Raw genomic sequence first — 17,640 nt, 5'->3', positions numbered from 1 at the left:
AATAAAAGATTTCTAAAAAGTCAGACAAAATCTTTTCTAATTTGTCCGAGGTCCACCTTTCTGAAGCATTACCCACTCTCTTTACCTGCCAGGTCAGCCATGTTGATGAGGCACTCTCTCCACCTTAATGGTTTCTTGTCAATTTTCAACAACAGGTTGCCCCAAAATACAGCATCATGTGCGAGAAGGGAAGGAATTTAAATTTTCTGGCAAAACTGGTCCATGTCCATCTTGTAGCCAATACTGTAGGGGATGTTTTATGATCAAAATGGTAATAGGCTGAACCAAGTATTCCTGCCAGCAAGAGGGAATGGACCATTGTATTACACTCATGTTGTCTTTCTCAAGTGGACCCATTGAAATAAATGGTAAAACTCCCACTGACTTCAGTGGGGTCAGGATCTAACCCCTTGTCTGTTTTCGCAAGGACCAGTACAGCTAAAATAGACTGGATTGTCCTTCTTTTTAAAAAAACGAGCTGGCCTTGTGGTCCAAACATTGGACTGTGAACACAGACTCTTTCTCTAGTGTTAGACCATTTAATTTCTCTGCTTAATTTTCCTGTCTGTGAGTCTGATACTTGGTTAAATACTTCAGAGATGTGAGGACTACGGTTGCTTTGAAGATTAAAAGATCTATATCAGGAATTGTTGGGTTGCATAGACCAGAGAGAGATGGAACTGGGATTCACCTCCTGTCCTTACAGGCCACCCTTTCATGTTCAATGCACATCCCTGTAACAACTACAAATGTGCTTACATGGAAAAGAAACATTGAGAAATTATTTACTGTATTTTTAGCTTTCTTCTGCAAATTAGCAGCTGCTAACGAGAAGCAGAGCCAGCACTATGTGACCAGTCAGCATTCCACAGACCTCTAGCAAGCATTCCATGGACCACAGCTTGGGAACCTCTGTGATATATTACTGCAAAGCATTAATGGCAGATGTTAAAGGTAGCAAGTGAGAAGAAGGGAGACATCAGAAAACTGGAAGTATATATGGAAGTACAAAGTACAAGGCATGATTTCATTAGACAGTGGTGATGGTGGGGGGATAAGATATGTAAAAGGAAGAGAAACTGGTAATAAGGGAATTTCTAGTCTGCATAAGGATCTCCTCCACCATGAATTATGACACTGAGCATTGGGAAGGCTACCGTATGTTTGCAACACTTTGTCATATCACCTTTAAATAATGATATGGCCATGAAAGATGCCATAGCTGTAGCCTATTAGCCCATATTTGTCAGATATTGGAACACTTTTCCAAGCAAGGGCCATTTTCTAGGATGATAATGTGGAAATTGCATAATTCAGGATGGTAGTAGCAAATCAGAGATAGTTTGGAGAGCAGAAGTATCTTCCCCCGCTCCCACCATATCTTTTGGTATTGTTGTGATGGGATATACAAATCTCACTTTGGCCAGGAAAGGGTTAATGAGGCGCTGTTTGCTCAGAGGGACATGGTGATTGAGGCAATATCTTCTATTGGATCAATTTCTGTTGGTGAGAGAGACCAGCTTTCAAGCTACGCAGAGCTCTTCCTCAGGTCCTGGAAAGGTACTCTCTGCATCACAGCTGTGAGCTCAATCTCACCCTGCTACATCTGAAGTAGGTGTCAGGCATGGCCGCATGGGCCCCACCACTCTCCCTCCTACCCCCCAAACTCAACAGGTATCAGGCTTGGAGGGAGAGGTTAAAATGGAACATCCCAGCTCAATGTGGGGTTTGCTGGGAGGGAGAGCAGATCTCCAGCTCTCACTCCAGGAGAGAAGCCTGGCTGGGCTCAGGAACTCTTGAGAGACTACTACCAGCCAGAGCCTCCTTGAGGGAAGGTAGGCCTGATGCTGAGCTATTATTTTTATTTGTTGCCAGCGACTTGCTTGTTGCAGGGTTAGCCTGCTGCAGGTGCTGCCTCACATGAAGGAAGTGACATCTTAAGAAAAACCCTTACTTAGGAGGAGTACCTTACACATAAGTAGTCTTATGTTTTCCAGTGAAATGTCTTGTGAAATAAGATATTACTCAATATGAGTTAGGGTAGCAAATCTTGCCCTAAATAGCTAATCATTGTACACCATTTTAAAGACAAAGTGCTATACAAATGAATACCTGTATTATTACTTAATCTGCCTAAAGTTGCCATTGTAATTTCACATGAATATGCATAGAATGTTCATAAAAAGGAAATGTTCACTAACCACATCATACAGTTCTCTGTCTCACTAGAAGCAGCACCAAAAATATTGATGGTAACTCACTTTCACTGATAAAAAATATTAGATTGGTTTTTGCAGCTCAATTAATCTGTCACCTGTCCTCAGCAATGTGTAAATCATTCCTCATTCAAACAACAGATCGTGCTTTAGCAGTGGTATTGATCCATGCAGGCCTCTGGGTTAGGAGTAAAGCATCTTTAATTACTTTGGCTGACTTTTGGGAGTTTGTTTTTGTTTTTGGGGGTTTTGTTGTTGTTGTTTTTTACAATGATTAAGGAACTCTAGCAACTGTGTTTTAGTGTTGTTAAATTTAGAACTTTGGTCTCCAGAGAAACATCTCCCACCCCAATCTGGTCTGCCTCTGCTTGGAGTAGATATCAGAAAAAGCCATTCTCTAAGGGCTTGATAACCTCTTCACTTTCCTTAGCCAGAGGTGTTTTGACCTTTAATTAAAAGGAAAATTTGTTGCCTTCCATTCAGAAGACAGCAAATAATGAACTCATTAAAATGAGGTTAGTGTTCAGGCCTTAGAACAAAAAGAGCTGAAGTCTCATTAGTGCCTAACAATCCAGAACATAGCACATAAATAAAACCTAATATGGCAGAGCAAAATGCCTTGGTGCATTAAATTTGAGCAGTATCAAATGTTTACAGTCAATGATGTCTGGGGCATGAAGTTTTAATGTACTTAATAAAGGAAAGCAAATTGCTTCCTATTAGCCATGAAATGTTACTGCAAAAATTTCCCCAAAAAGTTTATTATGCAAATGAAGGATACAGTTGTAATTAACAAGGACACTATGGGAAAATATCATTCTTGCTTAATAGATGCACCAATTATGAAGAATAAAGACAAAGCAACTCAAACATACAAAAGGTAATTACATGGATTAATGTAAAATACTGCTGAGTGTAAATGCAATATAAAGAAAAAAAGATTTATCTTATGGATGTCCTAGAGAGAGGTAGACTTACTGACAACGTGAAGAATCAATTAATAAATTGAAACACAAAATTCTAAAAAGAGTCCACCTAATTTAAGTGCCCTACTTGAAAAAAACACTTTGCTTACTTTTTAAAAAAATGTGCTTAGCCTGGCATGAGGTCATGCATGTTTCACCAAACTTAGATATGCTTTGTGGTTCTTTCCATGTTAAATGATTATTTTATTAGATTTATTTAACTTACTTATTCAGAATAAAATAACATTAGTTTAATTACTGGCTTAGAATCTACCATAGAATCTGCAGTTTTTTTATGTGAGTCACCATATCTAAATAGTTATTCTATGCTAATTGCCCTATTCAGCAATCCTTACTCAGAAGAACTAACACTGATTTTTTTTTGAATGATGATAAAATAACCAAAAATGAAGAGGCCTATAAATACTCTGGCCAAAGATACCACCATCGATCTATGGCTAAATCCACAATGGGGACTTAGGCTCTGCATTGTAATACCTAACTTTAGGTGCCCTGCTGCCCAGTGAAATCATCAGTCTCAAGTTAGGTGCCCAGACTCTACGCAATGTATAGGGAGAGTTAGGCATCTAAGAATGGGATCACAGAAGCCAGCAAGCTGAGCAGGAACTGGATGAAACTAGCCTATAGGAAATGCCAAGGAGATGGGTGGGGCCTGGCCCTGCCCCCAAAGGGCCATAGCCCCACCACCTCAAAGGTATTTTGGCACCTAACTCCCATGGGAATTAGAAATCTAAATATTATTGAGGATCTGGGTCATAGGTGCCTAACTCTGGACTAGAGAGTTAATCTCTATTTCGTATTCTCAGCTGTGAATACTGTCCTAGGGTGCTGTGGCACTGTGTTCTATCTGAGTTAGGCATGCTCTGAGAATATTTGTGGGATTGAGCCCCTCAGGCAAGCTAGGTGGGGGAATACCTGACTGAGAATCCCCCCAAGGCCTAGGTGTGAGCTAGGGTCCTGGATTTCTGGAAGAAATTTAGGCACCTACAGTTCTAAGTGGCAGCTGAGCAGCAGAGCAGGATCTAAATTTTGGATGTTGGGGAGAGGGGGCTTGACAGACACTGTTGGAAAGTGAAGAAATATTCAGCTGGGAAGTGGGGAAATAAGTGTTTGCAAAGGAATCCACATAACACATTAACAGTGAAGTCAGTGCTGATGACAGACATAAGTGAGGTGATGATTTTGAAGTTGAGTGGGGGAGATCAGGAACCTGATGAGCTTTTCCACAGAGCAGAGGAAGGTTTCTCTAGCCTCTGATGGTGGGAATGCTTCCTCTGAGAAGAAAAGAGGGTCCTCTGTAGGACTCCAGATTTGGTTCTGAATCAGGTAAAATGCTCATTGTTTAAATGTCCTTCCTCCTGGCCAAATTCTGCATGGTCTTTATGTGGCTGTGCAGTGGTTGAGGAGGGCATAAGACACCTACCCTTCTTGTGAAGCCTGCATAAGGACTAATCCTTGCTCTCAAGGGATGTAGAGACTGCACTATTCCTGATCTGCTGAGTCACACAGTGCCATAAAGGGAGCAGGGAAGAGTGAACCAGGGCTCCATGCAGGCATAGGGTTGCCAGGTGTCCAGTTTTCAACTGTGCTGACTGGGCTGTTAAAAATCCCTACCTGGCTCCATGTGGCTCCCAGAAGCGGTGAGATGTCCCTCTGGCTCCTAAGCAGAGAGACCGCCAGGGAGCGCCGCACATTGCCCCTGCCCCAAGCGCCAGCTCCCACAGCTCCCATTGGCCGGGAACCTCCGCCAACGGGAACTACAGGGACAGTGCCTGCATGAGGAACCGCCTGGCCTCCCCAATGCCTAGGAGCCAAGGGACATGTCGCTGCCTTCCGGGGAGCCCCAAAATGTATGTGCCACCTGGAGCCCTCATCCCCTCCCTCGCCCCAAACCCCTGCCTCAGACCAGAGCCCTCTCCTACACTCTGAACTCCTTGGCTCCATCCCCCAGCCCAGTGCCCCATCCTGCACCCCAAACCCCTCATCTCAGGCCCCACCCAAGAGTCCGCACCCCTGCCCCAACCCAGAGCCCTCCCCCATATCCTGAGCTTCTCATTTCTGGCCCACCCCAGAGCCGGCACCCTGCCAGGGCTCTCACTCACTCGTGTACCCCAACCCCCTGCCCCAGCCCAGTAAAAATGAGCAAGTGAGTGAGGGTGGGGGACAGCGAGCGATAGAGAGAGGGGGGATGGAGGGACGGGGGATAAGGCCTTGGAAAAGGGGCACAGGTGGGGCAAGGCTGTTCGGTTTTGTGCAGTTAGAAAGTTGGCAACCCTATGCAGGCAGCAGAGCTGGCCACCAATGCAGATGTTTAATTCCTTAAGAGGGCAGGCATGCAGCGGTCTGTGTGCACCCAGGAGGCATTCTGAATGCCAACTGCTGATCTCCTGGTGTGGTGCAGATCTGTATTCCCTATTATTATGGACTGTGCCTACAAAGCACAACAGAGTGTATTCTTCATCTAGCAAAATTATTGCTGAAGCCAGCTGGAGTCAATGAGAATCTTGATTGAATAAGTAATTATTAAAAATAGGGAAAGGGTTCAATTATTCTCAAGGCAGGATTGATCTTTTTGTGTTTATTTTCTAGAAAGATACTGAGATCTGTGTAAGACATTCCCCACACTTACAAACAATATAACATTTGGTCAAATGTTAGGACTCACCTATCCGATAGCGTCTCTTTAATGTTAACATACAATGAGACAATAAAAATGAAATTAATTTCCATATAAATGAATATATGTGACGTGTGTTATACTGAAATGACAAAAAAAATGGTCTTTGGTGCTCGCAATAAATGTTGAGTGACACATTTACCCTTTAGACTGAGAAAATCATATGACCATAGTTTATAGGATTTAGAACTTAATCCTTGTTGTACTCTTCTAATGATACCTTACTTCATGAGACCTAATGAGAATGTTTCTTTTCTCGATTTTTTCCCCCTTCCCCTTTTTGTGATCTTACGAAATAAAATTTTACGAAATAACATTGCAAGGGGATTTGGAAAGGAAAAAATGAGATGATAAAACAAGTGGTATACCATATTTTAATTGATAATACTTCAGGGTCTTTCATCCACAAAGACAAACCACATTGATTTTGCTCAGCATACCAGTCTGAAATGCAAGAAGCACTGCATATATTGGAAAACTATGTTTCTAAAAATAATGGCCCAGATTCTAAACTGGTGGCATTCTGCATAGCTCTGTTGACTTAAATGGAGCTGTGACAATTTTCAACCACTGAAGCTCTGACCCAATGAGTATTTCTGGTGCTGACCATCTTCATATTATAATTGCAGTATACTGGAACATAATTGTTACATTTGTCTACCAGTTCCCTTTGTATTTGGTCTCATAATACATAATGTGTAATATTACAATGTGAGGATCAAGCACTGATGTACTAACGTATGGTGAGGTCACAAAAGGAAAATGATCTAGTTAATAAATGTATAACCAGATAGGCTGGAGACAATACTAATCTCTTAATATTCAGTGCTAAGGCACACAGTTTACTACAGTTAGATGTCACTTGTTGTTGTCCCTTGCTAATTTATTTCCTTGGATAACAGTTCTTAAACTACTTGAATAACTTCTTGTTACCTCTACCTTAAAATTCTCTATGTAGTTAAGTTTAAAAATAAAGGAAAATAAAAACTTGCTGACTGTCTCTTAGGTTGTGTGGAAGCCCAGTGTATGTCCCAAATGACAAACATCTTTAGTTGTCTGTTATCATAAACACAGACTTCCACTGCTAAGATACATGTTAATTTCAAATATGTTTCATAGTTAGTTGGTGGTCAGAAATGCTTTTTCGCTTTCAAACACTGAGACAACTGGGCTAAGCATTTTCCTGTAACTGACAAATTTAATGATTAGTGACCAGATGTCCCTGCCATGAAAGGAGATATTAGTTGGAGTTTCAATACCTGTAGGCCAATGCCTGCCTCTTTCTTTGAACAGTGGAAGAATATAAATATCTGACTACTGTGAACTTTGTTATTATATCTTTTGACTATTTCTATTTTATTTCTTGAGAGCAACATGATAGGTGCCCAAAAGATTGCTGATAATTAAAGCTCTTCACCAATTCAAAACTGTTCAAGGCAGTAGAGACATGAAAGCATTATCCAGCTGGTATCTATATCATGACCGATGTAAAATGTTTGTTGTTCTCAGACCAGTCCCAAGTGGAGAGACATTCATGTAGTAAAAACTGCCATTGGAAGCATCACTGCTTGGCAGTCTCGTCAGTGAGGTCAAAGACTGAAAGTGTGCAGAGACTTCTGTCTTTTATTTATACAGATGTTGTACACAAAATTGACCTGAGACACACTGATGAGGCAGTAGGAGTAGATGGCAGAAGCTATTCTGTCTCCAGTGCAATCAGACTTGCATGTTTTAGGAGCATACATTTTTTTTAGAAAAAATAAACATAACAACATAGCCATGAGGTAAATGCACACAACTCCTACTGAAGTCAATAGGGAGTTACAGTCCATTTACCGTGGCTAAATTTGGCCTACAAGCTACAATTTTAAAGAAGTTTTAACAGGTAAGTGAAACCAAAAGCCTTTAATGCCCAGGTTGGCAAGCAATACCTGTATTTTGAGTTTTAGTAAATTTCATTACTCCAATTTTACATATAAACACCGTGTTTATGGTGGTTCAATTGATTAGTATATTGTTACATCTAGAGACCTGAGTTAAAATATTGCCAAACATCAAAACATGTACAAGTCTATGTAGGATCTTGCCCTGTTTCTGTTACTCTAAATTACAAAGCTAGGTACTCTTGCCAGTGGTGTTGGGCCCTCACCTTCTTAAATTCCCAAATGTATTCACTAATAGACTTAAGAAAAAAAGAATGATCCCAACAACAAACCACAGAACATATTTAAAGAAGACCTTAATTTTATGTCTCGTCAGTGGACACAAATTTTAATACGAGGCATTCCTAAATTTTATATTCATTTTTCTAAATGCATGTTAATTTCTTATTTATTTCAGGCATTACTAGAGACTCAAAATTTACTGCGCACTCAGGTTGCAAATTTTACCTTCAACCTTGGATTTTCAGGAAAGTTTTACCACACAGGTAAGAAGGAACTTTGTGCTCTCAGGTAGCTACAATTAAATCAGGATTTAAATCAGGATGCTTTCAGGTAGCTACAATTAAATCAGGTATCAGGATTTTAAACCTAGTTTTTAGCACTGTCTATTTGTCATTGCTGACTCAGAGGAGCAATGGGAAAGTGCTGTATTCCATCATCTCAAGTACTTAGTGTCCAATCCAAGGCCCACTGACGCAATGGAAGGAATCCCATTGATTTCAAAAGTCTTTTTATCAGTCCCTGAAGGATATGAAGTGTTTTTGCATTTTCTGAAGGGCATCCTGTCAGTCTTAGGGTGATAAGGAAAGCAAATTAACTGACAACAATTCTGGAAAGACAGCATGGGTGTCATTCCAGGCTTTTTGCAATATCACAGGTGCAATGAAAAGCACGAGGCTGAAAACTGAGTGCCACAACCTCCTCAGAAGCAGCAATATTTGAATGTGACAGACACCATGACGTGTCTCAATATGATTAGAAAGCAACCCTATAGCAATAATATTAGGAGAAAATTTTAAAAATTATAATTGTCTTTAAAGTCCTTGTTATTCCAAACCTTCATTAAAACGAATTTAAATTAAAAGAAAAAAATATTTTTCCTTACTAACTCTGAGTAACCAATAGATTCCTTTTACCCACCCAATGTTTCTCTGGAAGATTAGAATTGCCTGATTCAGCGCACTTAATTGTCTCCTTCACATGCACTTCTCCCTGCCTCCACTTTTCTTCTCTGTACAATGTCCCTTCCACTTTCTACCTTTTCCTCACTTTTTAAACCTTCTTGGTAACTCCCTTTCCCCCGTCCTGTCCCTCCATTTAGGCTGTCCAGATTCTTCACTGTTCCATCTCCCACCATCACTTATGTGACACCCAGTACTGGAAGGACCAGTGGGATGCACACTCAACCACTTGTTTGAACTGAGGCAATTTTCAGAGTATTCCATTGTAAGCCTAGAATTTTTTCCTGTTTGAAGTGTCACCTCTTGAATACATAGTTTCCCAACTAGGTCAACCGTACTGCAAAGGGGACTGTTGGCTGCATTATATTAAAGAAGCTGGGAAATTTGACTGGAGGAGGTAATAACGAGTTAGAGAAGCAAAAGAATGAAGGGATAAGCTTAAAAAGCTAGGAACTGGAGTATGAATATGTTAGGGCAGGGGTAGGCAACCTATGGCACGGGTGCCGAAGGCGGCACAAAAGCTGATTTTCAGTGGCACTCACACTGCCCAGGTCCTGGTCACCAGTCCGGGGGGCTCTGCATTTTAATTTAATTTTAAAGGAAGCTTCTTAAACATTTTAAAAGCCTTGGTTACTTTACATACAACAATAGTTTAGTTATATATTAGAGACTTATAGAAAGAGTCCTTCTAAAAATGTTAAAATGAATTACTGGCACACGAAACCTTAAATTAGAGTGAATAAATGAACATTCGGCACACCACTTCTGAAAGGTTGCCGACCCCTGTGTTAGGGGTTGGGGAAAAAAGGTGGAGAGGATTTTCAGAGAGGAATAGAGTGAAGAGGCCAAAATTATTATTTATTTGTGTTATTGTAACACCTACCTCCCCCAGCTGAAATCAGGGCCCCATTGAACTAGACACTGTGCAAACACATAGTGAGAGACAATCCCTTCCTAGAAGAGTTTACAGACTAAATAGACCAGACAAAGGATGTGAGGGAAAAGAGAGATTAAATGATTTGCTGAAGATCATACAGCAAGTCTGTGGCAGAGCTGGGAATAGAATTTAGGTCTCTTGAAAGCCATTGAAAAGCTTGTTTTCAGAGAAAGTTGGCAGGGCATGGGGTATAAAGTGATATTAAGGAAAAACTATAGGGAGTTGCTGTAGCTAATGTAGCTCTTCATGATCATGGACCAATTCCTGAGGTCCTTGGCCAGTTTTTACTTAGTCTTTAATCAGGAAACTCTCAGTGAAATCAATAGAAGTTTTGCCCAAGTACGGAGGACTAAATAAGGATATCAGTATTTTGCCCATTGCATCTTAACCTGCCTGTATAATCATTTCTTATTGGTGTTATCTATAACAAGGTGAGTTAAACAAAAGTAGACCATTATATTCTATATATGCCCTGCCATAGTGTTCCATAGACATCCGTTCTTCAAGTAGATGCAGTTTGCCCACCCCAGCAAGTGCAAGAAATACAAAAGGGGAAAAATCAGTGGGGAAAAGATCATTTATTTTGAATACTAATTAGAAATTAATATTAGTAGTGATATTAGGGGCATTTTTCAGTTCAAAATACTGACTTGCAATTTTGGTTTATTTCTTTTTGTTAATCTTGAGTTTCCTCTTAATCCACCTCAATTCACTAAAAATTACTTCATGTGTAATCTTCAGGTTTTCTCTTCCCAGTTGACTGGAATATTATCAATATTTCATTGTAACTGGCATAGAGAGAATGTGTTCAAGTGTATGTATGTGTGTTCTCCAGCAATTTATAAGGGTTACTAAAATAGTACAAAGTTACTTAATGAGTTGAGGCATGTCATTGGCTCCATTAAGAGACTTGCTGCAGTCTGTACTCAGTGATGCATGTGAGTTCTAAAGTGAGCACTTCATTCATTGGGTGATATTGTTGTTGTGTCATACCAGCTTAGTGGAAACATTTCCAAGTGTTCTCCATGCAAACATCCACGTTATTGACTCATTATAAATAAAACATGGAAAGGTATTCTTTAATTACTGTAAACATGGCTTGATTACTCAAAAGAGGCTTTTAATGTAAGAGGCACGACATGTTTTATTAGGACATTAACTGTTGTGCCTTATTGACTTTTCCTTAATGCACAATTTTGTACTATCTTCCAAAACTCCGATCAGTTGAAAACTACAAGAAGGAAATAATCATGTGAATCTGTTAGCAAATTAAATAATTATATGTATTAATCAAGAGATCACTGACCTGTACTGCACCTACACCTCTTCATTTGGGTGCCCACATATAATTATACTAACCTTATACACTAATTGCTTATATTCTTCATGCTGACACACATTTCTATTAACAGGCAATTGAGTGATATAGGAAAATTGATGTCCTTTGCTGGTGCCTTTTAGTCTACAAGTGCACAGTTTACTACTAGAAGTAAACTGTGCACTTGTAGACTAAAAGGCACCAGGAAGAGTTGACTAGTGTCTATTAGTAATACAGACTAAGTATGCATTTCCTCTGCATGTATATACCGTTATCTGGGTATCTGAGTTAGTGTTCCCAGGATCTGCCAAATTAATTGCTCATAACTTTAAAACTACTGATTCTTCTTCACACATAGCTTCAGATTTAAGATTGACAGAGATTTCTAAAACAAGAGATGTTTGAAGAACATTAGCATTAAAATTAGGAACATTAAAATTAGGAGCATTTACTGTCAGTAAACCAGTTTGGAAAAGTGTGCACTTACACTGCTTCTCTCTGAAAATGCATGTCTACTGATTTAACGAAAAACTACTGCACTTCTTCACTTCATAATTTTCAAATATTCATTACGACAGCTGTTGGAAAATGAGGATTTTTTGTTACAGAAAATTGTGACTTTTCACGTTTTAGAAAACAACAATTTTCCATTTTAAAAAACTTTGGGTGGAAAACTTTCAATAACTTTCTTTTATTTTACTAAATTAAAATTTTCTTTTTAAAGACATACAAGGGTAATAGGTCTCCATGTAAGTTTCAAATCTCAAGCATTTTTGTTGTTTTCTTGCAGCTCTGCCTTAAGGCTGTTTGAGCTTAAAAAAAATAGGAAGTATTGTGTTATCTTTCTAAATCTTCACCACCGTGAAAAAATGGTTGACATATTGTACTCAAATGTTATATAAAAAAAAATAGTCATCAGGAGGAGACTACCCCAGGAAAATCTGAGTCCAAAAAATGAGTTTTGTAAAGGAAACTATTTTGTAATCTTATTCTAATTATTTTAAATATTCACATATTACTGCTTCCTTTTTTCTAACTTTACTTCATTCTTACCTATATTATGTTAAATGCCTGAGTTAAACTTGCCCTAATCCTATGTAACATCTCTAATATCTATCTTTCTCCTCTCCATCACTACTTCTGAAACCCTGAACCAAACATGAGTCTTCTCCACTTGAACTATTAAAGTGTTTTTCTGATGGTCTCACAGACTCTCATCTCTCTCCCCGCTAGACCCTTTCAAAAATATGTTGCTAATATCACCATCCGTTTCTGCCTCTCTGACAATGTCTCCCACCTGTATATATGTGTGTGCATATACAAAACATGAACAAAAACATGTTTATTAGCCAGAGAGTGCATACCGAAATAACAGCCACTAACATCTCTTTTGGACAAGGAATTGTTTTCTTTAAAAGAATTAGAATGGAGTATATTGAATTAGAATGGACAGGTTTCAAAGTGGTAGCCGTGTTACTCTGTAACAGCAAAAAGAATGAGGAGTATTTGTGGCACCTTAGAGACTAACAAATTAATTTGGGCATAAGCTTCATGGGCTAAAACCTACTTCATCGGATGCATGCAGTGGAAAATACAGTAAAAAGATATATAGATATAGATATACACACAGAGAATACGAAAAAATTGGTGTTGCCATACCAGCTCTAACGAGAGTAATCAATTAAGGTGGGCTATTATCAGCAGGAGAAAAAAAGTTGTGTAGTGACATCTGATTTGTGTCCATTTATTCTTTTGCATAGAGACTGTCCGATTTGGCCAATGTACATGGCAGAGGGGCATTGCTGGCACATGATGGCATATATCACATTGATAGCTGTGCAGGTGAACGAGCCTCTGATGGCGATGGACACAACTCAGACGTCAAGAATTATAACATTCAAAAATCAGTCGGAGAACACTTCAACCTCCCTGGTCATTCACTTACAGACCTAAAAGTCGCAATTCTCCAATAAAAAACTTCAAAAACAGACTCCAATGAGAAACTGCACAGAATTGGAAATAATTTGCAAACTGGACACCATTAAATTTGGCTTGAATAAAGACTGGGAGTGGATGGGTCATTACACAAAGTAAAAACTATTTCCCCATGCTAGTTTTCCCCCTACTGTTATTCACACCTTCTGGTCAACTGTTTGACATGGGCCATCCTGATTATCACTAAAAAAAAATTTTTCTCCTGCTGATAATAGCCCACCTTAATTGATTAGTCTCGTTAGAGTTGCTATGGCAACACCCATTTTTTCATGTTCTCTATGTATATATAATCTTCCTACTCTATTTTTCCACTGCATGGATCTGATGAAGTAGGTTTTAGCCCACGAAAGCTTATGCCCAAATAAATTTGTTAGTCTCTAAGGTGCCACAAGTACTCCTGTTCTTTTATCTGAAGAGAAAACTCTCACCAACATAACTAAGTGTCATATAGTGTATTTGGTATGTATTCTTCTACCTGTACTGTGCTACAAATAATCATATATACATAGATTAGTAGAGCACCAAAAGAAAGACAGTGATACACTCATTGTACAGAAGTATTCTTCAAAACATTGCAGAGATTAAATACAAATGTAAATAAAACATTGAACACTTATATTTCTAATACCTGCTGTGAAAGTGAATAAGGATGACTGACCACAAACCACTTCCTTTGTAATTAGTTTTGCAGTGTTGAAAGACTTCTAAAAAAGAAAGCAATCTATGTGTGCTATAATGAATCTGTTTGTGAAAAGTAAAGATATGTCTTAAGCTAAATAAAAGCTCTTAATATAAAATGGTAAAGGAACTAGAAAGAATGCTGCCAGTAAACTGACTGAAGTTTTAATAGTTGATTTGAGGATGAAGTTAGTGAGACTTAATGTAGCCATTCACATTTTAAAAAGCACGGGGCTACCTGTCTGCAGATTCTAGAAAGTAGCCCTATGTCATTTCTCATTTTGAAGATCTTCTTTGTTGTAACCACTTGAGTTGTACAAATAACTGGCTTTTCAGTTCATCGGCAGTTCTGAAAAATAGAAGAAAACAACATTTGTTTCAGGTAAAGCAAAATGAAACTTTTAAAAATTTTGTTTAATAAAGTAAAGGACCTTTGAAAATGAAGGGCTAGAATCACTAGGGGACTTCACCACTGTTTTGTGAATGGTGCTTGTGTTGGTCCTGGTGACCCCGTATGCCCAATAAGGGACTTATTATAGGTAAGTACCTTACTCTATAGTCCCGTGGTTATTCTTGTGTAGGGCTTTCTCAATCACTTCTGTTGAAGCTGTTCCACTCTCTTTAATAATTAAATATTCATTGAGCCCCAAACTGAAAAAGAATGACTCTCTAGCCTGGTGGTTTGAGCACTCACCTAGAAGGGGAAGACCTGGCTACAAGTCTCTGCTCCAGAGCAGGGACTTAAACCGAGGTCTCCCACATCGGAGCTGAGTAGCCTAACTATTGGGCTATCACAGGGAGGAGAAAAGTCAGCACCTTCTCCTACTTGCTTTTCCGAATGCCACCAAGTGCCCTTGCGATTCTAACACAAAATCAGAATATTTAATTTTAAAAACGTCAATATGAATTATTTTGACATTTCCATTTTCTTTTCTTTTTTCTCCTGAAGCAATTTGCAGAAACTGACAATTTCAGTTGACCTGAATCTGCATTTTTCAGAGAAAAAAGTTTAAGACAAAAATTTTCACTCACTCTGGTAACCATATGTGCTTTCTTCATCCTGAATTGTGACACACGTCTTCACTAACATGGACTATTAACTTTAATTTAAAATGAAAGCTTAAATTCTGCAAAAAAGATGGCATACCAAGGAAAACTCTACCCTGCACTTGCAAATTGAGTAGATTTTTCAAAGCCCTATTATAGATTTACTTTTCTGCCTACTTACTTTATAAAACTGATTCATATTTCTCTTGTTTCTGATTTCATCAAAATATATCAGACTTCAGTTTGATGAGGATCTTAGTGGGAGTTTCTTTTGGTTTTGTTCTGAGTTTTCATAAAATGTAAATGTCTGGTTTCTACTGCTGCCTGTGCATATACACCAGCCCAGATAAATATGCTCTTTCACCTAAGAATCACATTAGTACTATTCCAAGAGTCAGCCACAGCTCATGAGAAAAAGTAGTTCAGATCTGATTTTCTCTTCTCCTGGTAGCAATTTGAAGACCAAATGAGAGAGATCATGACTGCCCACTTTCCAACAGTAGGCAACATGGACTTTTGGTTACTCCTGGACCTTGGTTCTCCTTTTGAGCCTGCCCTTGAAAGTTAGTTGTCATTGTTATAAATTAATATAATATAAATAGGGAGGGAAATACCAAACATAACTCTTCCTATCATCCTTTCCTTAACACAGCAGTGTAATTGCACCAAATTTATTACATTACAATTGGTGAGGCAGTCATCTGTCTGGTTTAAAAATGCAGTTACTTGCACTTTCACTGTACAATTATTATTATTTCTTTCTTATTTTGCAGGAACTGAAGAGGAGGATGAAGGTGATGACCTGTTATTGGGGTCTGTAGATGAGTTCTGGTGGTTTCCCCATATGTGGAGTCACATGCAGCCTCATCTGTTCCATAATGAGTCATCACTGGTGGAGCAGATGATTCTCAACAAGGACTTTGCACTAGTGAGTAAAAGTTATAAGAAGGTTTGATAGACTGCAAGCCCTCCTGAGTCAGGAAAGAGTCAATGGGCTGTGCCTGGGAGGGGGTGGCAATCAACCCTGCCCCATGACACCTGAAGTTGGTGTAGGCTATGCCGGAGGAGCTAAAAAGGGGAAACCCTGCTCACTTGCTGCCTGGCTGAGAGGGAGAGGAGAACTTTAGCTCTTACTGTGGGAAAAGAAGGTTGTCTGTGTCCAGGAGCCAAGGAAGATGGCTGCCTATCAGGGCCTTCCTGGGGGAAGGGGAGGGTTTGCATTTCTTCATGCTTATATTGGGCATTGGTTACCCTGGAAGTGGGAAAGTTATGTCACCTCACCTCTGAAGATGTTGGAGGCTGGGTGAGTCAGTGCGAGATAAGGAGGGAAACAGAAGTGGAGCTTTTACTGCCCTGTGCCATGCTATGAGGAGGCACATGGGAGGGTGTATGGTCACAAGGGTGTATGGTCACCACTTCATAGGAAAGTACTGGGGAACAAATAGGAGGCTTTACCTATAATGTGAACCAAACCTTAGTTTTGCCATTATTTTATCCCTCATTAAGGAGCAACCCCTTTTCTTAAATAGTCTTTTCAGGATGTGGTGGCCTACAAGCAGCAGATTGGTTATGTAATGCCTTCAGGGACAGTCAGTTAGCCTGTTCCTCCACCTTGTAGCTTAAGGAGGACCATTAGAAATAGGAAATCTGCTTCCTGATATATAGTACAGATATATGGGGTGGCGTCAGGGACAGGAGGTTGGACATTAGGTGAATTGAGGGATTTACTTAGAGTCTTGCATAGAATTTGAAGTTTTCTGTGAAGCCACCTCAAGCAGATGAAGGGGATGAGAAATGAAATCGCAAGATTTTACATGGCTTCTTTAAAAACCTATGCAAGTCTTTGAAAATGTGCCTTTTAAATAGCTAGTCTGTATCTTGGTGGTGTTGATGCATAATGATGTTTGATTTAGCCTGTTTGTACTCTTAACTTTTTAAGAGCTGTCCCTCAAGCACTGGATGGAGCTCAGTACAATTTTATGGTAAAGTAATGTTGAAAGCTCTTTAGAGTCCATCCAGAACAATTCTACTTGGTTAGTCAGCATAACAAAGAGAGAGAAACAAAATCTATAAATCTTTTCTTTGGAAAAGACATTATGTGGTTCTTGACAAAGCATTGCAACTCCAAGCAACCAAAGTCACTCGAAAGAGCAGAATGGCATTGTCATTTAGCCTGCTGCTTAGAGTACACAAACTCTCAGAGGATCTACCATTTGCAGAGACCATTATGCTCCCTTTCCCTTCTCTGAGGGAAGGGAGCATAAAACTCCCAGGGAGTCAAGGAAACATAATTTAAAACAGAACAGGAAGAAAAAGCTTCCCTTGCTTGTTAGTGTTTTTCCCCCCCAATGACCTCCATACCACATTGCAAACATTGGAACATTACTCAAAAGTTAAAATCAAACTAAAACTTTGAAGTTTAGATGGGCTTTTCCTTTCATTATTTTCTATTTCTGTATGATTATAAATTGCTGGGTTCCACCTGGAACCCAAAGCAAAACCAAAAACCAGGAAATGATATTTTTGGAAACTTCCAAGCCCCTTTGCAGACCCATGGATTTAAGACACTTGATATGTTTTAGCAAACATCCAAATGTTTGGGTTTTTTATCCAAACTGTACTTCCAAAATTTTGAGTTTTGGGACCAGCTCAAAAAATGATC

At 39.3% G+C, this 17,640-nt stretch overlaps 1 protein-coding gene across 1 annotated transcript in view; it reads left to right on the top strand.

Annotated features, from left to right (window-relative positions):
* Positions 1–17,640, top strand: part of LOC123372070 (bifunctional heparan sulfate N-deacetylase/N-sulfotransferase 4-like) — a 189,028-nt gene that overhangs the window by 61,379 nt on the left and 110,009 nt on the right. Inside the window, exons 4-5 of the mRNA XM_045020049.1 lie at positions 8,220–8,307; positions 15,752–15,906. Of these exons, the coding sequence (XP_044875984.1) occupies positions 8,220–8,307; positions 15,752–15,906 (243 nt within the window). The remainder of the gene's footprint in view (positions 1–8,219; positions 8,308–15,751; positions 15,907–17,640) is intronic.

This window comes from Mauremys mutica, chromosome 5 (assembly GCF_020497125.1).
Source record: "Mauremys mutica isolate MM-2020 ecotype Southern chromosome 5, ASM2049712v1, whole genome shotgun sequence".
Classification (NCBI taxonomy): Eukaryota; Metazoa; Chordata; order Testudines; family Geoemydidae; genus Mauremys; species Mauremys mutica.
The sequence above is the reverse complement of the archived record's forward strand: the minus strand, read 5'-3'. Positions and strand labels throughout refer to the sequence as shown.